This window comes from Sorex fumeus, unplaced genomic scaffold (genome assembly GCF_029834395.1).
Source record: "Sorex fumeus unplaced genomic scaffold, SorFum_2.1 ptg000041l, whole genome shotgun sequence".
In the NCBI taxonomy this organism is placed as follows: Eukaryota; Metazoa; Chordata; class Mammalia; order Eulipotyphla; family Soricidae; genus Sorex; species Sorex fumeus.
In genome coordinates this window covers 10,473,390-10,480,400 of record NW_026606098.1, presented here as the reverse complement: position 1 = coordinate 10,480,400, position 7,011 = coordinate 10,473,390, and the positions used below count along the sequence as shown (strand labels likewise).

Below are 7,011 nucleotides of genomic sequence, written 5' to 3'. Positions count from 1 at the left end.
ACTGAGCACAGAGTCACGAGAGAGCCCTGAGCACGCCTGGGTGTGGCCCCCAAAAGAGAAAAATGAAAGAAAAAAAACAAGGAAAAGCTCCAATGCCTTCTGGGGCCTCCCTGGCCAGCACTAATGACGGGCATGCCTGTGTCTCGCATGTGCATGTGTGCAGGGGGTGTGTGCATATTGGGTGCATGTGGGTGATGCCTCTCAGTGGCCCCATGTCTCCACAGACCCTGCCCCCCCTCGCTCTTGGCAGGAGGCAGGAGGCAACTTCCTGGCCCCCCCCTGGGCCTGCCGGTTCACAAAAGCTAACGCTGCCCCCCAGGATGGTGGCCACCGTGCTGCCCCCCACATGTGGTGAGTGCTGGGGACCTGGGTAGAGGTGGGAGGGGCGCCTGATGGAGTCACACCACGATCCCCTCAGCAAATGATGAAGGCTCACTGGGGTCCCTTACAAATGAGCGTCACCCTCAGGGGACCCGGACTCTGCTTATATGAAGGGAAACCTGGGAACCTCCTTTCTGGTGGGAGTATGAAGTGGTGGGGCGGGGGTGGGGGGTGTGTTGGGGGAGGTGGACACACAGTGTATGGTGAGGGGAGATCCACTGCAGGTCGGGATGGGATGCGCGTGTGATGGCTGGCGCACCTGCGGCCCTATGTGGTTTCTTCTCCAGCTCAGTCCACTGTGTTCTCGACTCCCCCTCGGAAAGGAAGCCCAGAGAGGGAGGCTCTGGGCAGCAGCTTTTGGGCAAGGTGGCTCCAGGTAAGACCTGTCCTGTGATCATGAGTATGAGAGAGAATGTACACGCACTCTGGGTGGGAGGGAGGGGGAAACTCTGTGTGTGTGTGTGTGTGTGTGTGTGTGTGTGTGTGTGTGTGTGAGAGAGAGAGAGAGAGAGAGAGAGAAAGACAGACAGAGAGACACAGCGGGGGGGGTGGTTCTTACCCCAGTTTCGTTACTTTACTCAGAAGCAGAGAGACTACCTATGTGTGTGTTTGTGTCTATGTCTCTGTCTCTGTGTGTCTGTGTCTTGTGTCTATGTGTGTGTCTGTCCGTGTGTGTGTGTTGTGTGTGTCTTCGTATCTTTGTGTCCTTGAGGCCTCCTGGTGGCTGCCCCAGGCTGCCCACTCTGGGTGTCTAGCCTCACTAACCCATGGGCAGAGTTTCCACCCAGATCTCTCCCTGCGTCATGGCTCTGGGGCTTGGGGGTAAAGCTATGGCAGTGAACAGTGTCTGACTCACAAGCGTTTCACTGGAAACTACTCATCAATCTTACCTGGTATTTTTGTGCTTTTTTTTTTTTTGCTTTTTGGGTCACACCCCGTGATACACAGGGGTCACTCCTGGCTCATGCACTCAGGAATTACTCTTGGCGGTGCTCGGGGGACCATATGGGATGCTGGGAATCGAACCGTGGTCGGCCACATGCAAGGCAAACGCCCTACACACTGTGCTATTGCTCCAGTCCCTTTTTTTGTGCTTCTGACCCTGGGATGTTCCTGCTTAAAGCTCCTGGGTTTAACCGGGAAAGGACTGACACCCACCTAAGGCACCTCCTGCTGATGATGGGGCCAAGGTGACTCCCGCTGACAGTGGGACTGGGTGTCAGCAGAGGTAGCGGAACTTGGCCCCCTGCCTGATCATGCTGTGCTGGGGAGGGTCCCTGGCCGGAACTCCTACCTCAGTGCAGCGGGGTAGCCCCTGACTGAGCCACGCTATGTTCACTTAGGCCTCAGTGAGCGTCGCGGACGTAGCGGTAGAGTTCACACAGGAAGAGTGGGCGCTTCTGGTGCCATCCCAGCGCGCCCTGTACCGGGACGTGATGTTGGAAACCTGCAGGAACCTGGCTGAGCTGGGTAAGCCGCCCCCGCCTCAACCCAGGCACCCCACGTTCTGCAGGGAAGATGCTCCGGGCTTGGCCAGGAAATGCCCGGTGCACCCCGGGCTCGGGTGGGATGACGCCCCTCCAGGGCTTCCCTTTCCATTGATGCAGAAGAGAGAACTTTACCTGCTGCAAGACTTTGTGGCTTTCTCTCTTTGGGGCTGCCAGTATACTGCCAGGTGCCTGGCAGCCCTTGTGGGTCCCAGTACTGAACTCATCATCATGCGTGTCTCCCTCCTCGGGTCCCCTGATCCCCTGCCTCTGCCACCCTCACTGGGTGTGTTTGGGGCGGAGCTTCCCTTCCCTCGGGGCGGCGCTTCCCTTTCTTTGGGGCGGAGCATCCCTTTTCTCTGGGGCGGAGCTTCCTTTCCCTGGGACAGAGCTTCCCATCCCTTGGGTTGGACTTCCTTTCCCTCTGGGGCGGAGCTTCTCTTCCCTCTGGGGCGGAGCTTTCCTTCCCTATAGGGCGGAGTTTTCCTTCCCTCTGGGGAGGAGCTTTCCTTTCTTTGGGGCGGAGCATCCCTTTTCTCTGGGGCGGAGCTTCCTTTCCCTCGGGGCAGAGCTTCCCAACCCTTGGGTTGGACTTCCTTTCCCTCTGGGGCGGAGCTTCCCTTCCCTATAGGGCGGAGTTTTCCTTCCCTCTGGGGCGGAGTTTCCCTTCACTCTGGGGCGGAGCTTTCCTCCCTCTGGGGCGGAGCTTCCCTTCCCTTAGGGTGGAGCTTCCCTCCCAGTGGGGCAGAGTTTTCCTTCCTTCTGGGGCCGAGCTTCCCTTCCCTTGGGGCGGAGCTTCCCTTCCCTCTGGGGCGGAGCTTCCCTTCCCTATAGGGCGGAGTTTTCCTTCCCTCTGGGGCGGAGTTTCCCTTCACTCTGAGGCGGAGCTTTCCTCCCTCTGGGGCGGAGCTTCCCTTCCCTTAGGGCGGAGCTTCCCTCCCAGTGGGGCAGAGTTTTCCTTCCCTCTGGGGCCGAGCTTCCCTTCCCTTGGGGCGGAGCTTCCCTTCCCTCTGGGGCGGAGCATCCCTTCCCTATGGGACGGAGTTTTCCTTCCCTCTGGGGCGGAGTTTCCCTTCCCTATAGGACGGAGTTTCCCTTCTCTCTGGGGCGGAGCTTCCCTTCCCTTAGGGCGGAGCTTTCCTTCCCTCTGGGGCAGAGCTTCCCTTCCCTTCCCTTGGGGCGGAACTTCCCTTCTCTCTGGGATGGAGCTTCCCTTTCCTCTGGGGTGGAGCTTCCCTTCCCTTAGGGCGGAGCTTCACATCCCTTGGGGCGGAGCTTCACATCCCTTGGGGCGGAGCTTCCCTTCCCTCAGGGGCGGAGCCTCCCATCCCTTGGGGCGGAGCTTTCCTTCCCTCTGGGGCAGAGCTTCCCTTCCCTTGGGGCAGAGCTTTCCTTCCCTTAGGGTGGGGCTTCCTTCCCTTCGCTGGTTCCTGTCTGAAATGGGTTTGAAAAAGATGCTTTCAAGGACCTGAGCGATAGGACAGCAGAGAGGGTGCTGGCCTTGCATGCGGCCAACCTGGGTTCGATTTCTGACACCCCTGAGGGTCCCCGATCCCCACCAGGACTTCCATTGCCCCTCAGGACTCATGGGCCCCCTAGCAACGGCGTCTTCTCCCCACGAACAGGTTACCGAGTGGACCAGCCCAGTCTCATCTCCCGGCTGGCGCCAGAACACAAGAAGGTGCCGGAGGAGAGAGAGCAGCTCCCAGGCACGTGCTCAGGTGAGCGCCAGTCAGGGGGTCCTGGTGAGTGACAGCTGCACCCGCGGCCCAGGGCACTGCTGGTCTCACTGTGAGAAATGACAAGCAGGAGCCTTTTCAGATGACCTTTGAAGGACAGAAGTAGCGGACACGTTCTCAGCCATCCGCCCTGCCTTCTTTTCCTCTTCGACTTTCTCTTCAGCATCTTGTGCACCTCTGGGCATAGAGATATTTTTCTTGTTGTCTTTTATTTAAGTTTTTGGTTTTGGGGCCACACCCAGTGATGCTCAGGGATCGTTTCTGGCAGGGCCCAGTGAGGTGTCCAGGATTGAACCCAGATCAACCATGTGCAAAGCAAGCACCCTTCCCTGCTACAGTATTGCCCCAGCCCCAAGTTTTTGAGATGTAAACTTAAAGTCTCCTATGAGCTCTTTGTCCATTTCAGCCCACAACCAGAATCTGGAGAATTTTTTCTTCCTTCCTTTTTTTGCTTGTGCTTTTTTTTGTTTTTGTTTTGGGGTCACACCTGGTGATGCTCAGGGCTTATGCCTGGCTCTGCACTCAGGAATTACTTCTGGAAGAACTTGGGGGACCATAATGGATGCTGGGGATTGAACCCAGGTCGGCTGTGTGCAAGACCAATGCCCTCCCCACTGGACTATATCTGCAGCCCCCTCCTTTTGTCCTGTGAAGCTTTGTATTTTTTTTGTCACCCACAGGCTTTCCTGTTTACAATGTTCTGGATCCAGCTCCTCCATAAGTGCCCGCGACTCTCTGTCACGGTCTCAGGGTCTCTTTGAACTGCCCCGAGTTTGCTTACTTGTGTTTCCTACATTGCAAACTTTCTCCAAAATCCTGATTCATCAAGGGCCAGCCTCGACTGAGGCTGACACCACACCCCACACTCCACATCCCACACCCCCCATCCAGACTCCTCCATTTGTTTCAGGTCTGGAGACTGTCCGTCAGGCCAGCTGGTCGGGCCCTGAGAAACGCACTTTTAGGAAAGAACGTTCTGTTCGCGTGAAGGAGGTAAGACGAGACACCAAGCCTGGTTTCTTCTCGAGGGAGGGAAACCCCTGAGGGCTGAACAGTCACCCATCACCCGAGAGATCGCTCCATGCCAAGCGTCATTTCCACCTGAGGAAAATAGTGTTTCTGGAGACCGCTGGTGTGGCACGGTGGGTAGGACTCCACACTGCTGCTGCTCCATCCCTGAGTTCACACGGTCCCTGTTCCCTTAGTTGTGACTCAGGGAAGGACCGTTGAAAAGCATGAAGTAGTGGGGGCTGGGGGGGACAGGACAGCTGGAGGGCGCTGGTCTTGCACATGGCTGACCCGGGTTCAATCCCCGGCACCCTGTAGGGTTCCCCAACGTCACCAAGAGTGAGCCCTGAATGCAGAGCCAGATGTCAGCCCTGAGCACTGCCAGGTATGGCCCCCCAAAAAACAAAAAGAGCCCCAAATTGGGTAAATTTACCCCAAGTGCTCTTTTTCTTTTTTTTTTTCAGCTTTTTGGGTCACACCTGGCGATGCTCAGGGATTACTCCTGGCGGTGCTCAGGGGACCATATGGGATGCTGGGAACTGATCCTGGGTCAGCTGTGTGCAAGGCAAATGCCCTACCCGCTGTACTATCACTCCAGCCCCCATCCCAAGTGCTCTTAATTTGATAAGGACATGTTGCGAAGGATCCTTCTTTTATATAAAAAAAAAAAAACTTCAAAATAAGCAGAAGCCATAGGCCTGCACGGGGAGGAAGTAAAGCGTCAGTAGAGATGTGACAGGTGTTGTGAGCTGCGGGTGGGAGTCACATAGAAGCTTTGGGTATTAAAAATACAGATGGGGGGTGCGGAGAGATAGGACTGCAGCTAAGGGTGATTGCCTTGCACACAGCCAACCTGGGTTCAATGCCTGGCACCCCATATGGTCCCTGAGCCAGATCCTTTAGTGCAGAGCCAGAAGTAAGCCCTGAGCACCAGCAGGTGTGGCCCCAAAAACAAAATACTGGGCGGAAGCAAGAGTGGGTAGGCCATTTGCCTTGCATGTGGCTGACCTGGGTTGAGTCCCTGGTACCTTAAGCCTTGCCAGGATTGAGCCCCGAGCAATGCAGAGTGTGGCCCACGAAGACAAAATATAGGACCACAGTGATAGCGGGGAGGGGCTGGGGTTGTGCGCAGTCAACCGGGTTCGATCCCCGGCGCCACATAGGGTCCCCTCCACCCCCGCAGTACTGCCAGGCCCAAGTGACCCCTGAGCACCACTGGGTGCGCGGGTGCACACACACACACACACACACGCGCGCGCGTGCAAACCCAAGCCAGCCCACATTTTGAGCGTCTGCCGGTTCTCACCCCCTCTGCAGCCACCGCAGCGGAGCCACCGGGCCGCACAGCCCAACGCGTGCGTCCAGTGCTCCAAGGTGTTCAGCACCAAGTCGAACCTGACGCAGCACCAGCGCACGCACACGGGCGAGAAGCCGTACCCGTGCGGCCAGTGCGCCAAGGCCTTCAGCAGCCGCTCATACCTCACCATCCACCGGCGCATCCACAACGGCGAGAAGCCCTACGCCTGCCGCGCCTGCGGCAAGGCCTTCAACGACCCGTCGTCGCTGCGGCTGCACGGGCGCATCCACACGGGCGAGAAGCCCTACGCCTGCGGCCAGTGCGCGCACGTCTTCCGCACCAGCTGCAACCTGCGCAGCCACCAGCGCGTGCACACGCGCGGGGACCGCCACCGCTGCGGCCAGTGCGGCAAGGCCTTCAGCACGCGCTCGTCGCTGGCCGGCCACAGCAGCATCCACACGGGCGAGAAGCCCTACGGCTGCCCGGCGTGCGGCAAGGCCTTCCGCAAGGGCTCCTACCTCACGCAGCACCTGCGCACGCACACGGGCGAGAAGCCCTACGCCTGCGGCCAGTGCGCCAAGGCCTTCAGCAGCAGCTTCTCGCTGACCGTGCACCAGCGCATCCACACGGGCGAGAAGCCCTACGCCTGCGGCCAGTGCGCCAAGGCCTTCAACAACCTGTCGGCCGTCAAGAAGCACGTGCGCACGCACACGGGCGAGAAGCCCTACGCCTGCGGCCAGTGCGGCAAGGCGTTCACCACCAACTCCTACCTCTCGGTGCACAAGACCACCCACAGCAGGTGGAGCTGAGGCCCCCTACCGCTGGGCTGGCACCGTCCCTTCCAGCAGGCCAGTGCCGGGATGTTGGAGGCCCCAGCTGGACAGCGGAGTTGGGGCTCATGATTTGGCATGCTGGGTACTGCAGATGGCCCCGGGAGGGAGCAGACCGGGTTAAGGTGCGGGACTCACGTGATACTAGAGGGTGCCCCCACCCCAAGTATCTGGTTCCTGCCAGAGCTGGCCCCTGGGCGTGTCCCCCGCACCCTGGGACCTGAGCACCGCAGTACCCTTTGAGCGGCCAACCTGTGTGGCCAAGAATT

General features: G+C 58.7%; 1 protein-coding gene across 1 annotated transcript; it reads left to right on the top strand.

The window, feature by feature from the left end:
- The first annotated feature begins 320 nt into the window (after positions 1-320).
- On the top strand, positions 321-6,780 carry LOC130028868 (zinc finger protein 558-like). Its single transcript, XM_056119710.1, has 6 exons — positions 321-351; positions 669-757; positions 1,725-1,851; positions 3,494-3,589; positions 4,518-4,600; positions 5,933-6,780. Exons 1-6 carry the CDS (start codon positions 321-323, stop codon positions 6,719-6,721), a joined length of 1,215 nt encoding a protein of 404 aa, XP_055975685.1. The 3' UTR covers positions 6,722-6,780.
- The last annotated feature ends 231 nt before the right edge of the window (positions 6,781-7,011 follow it).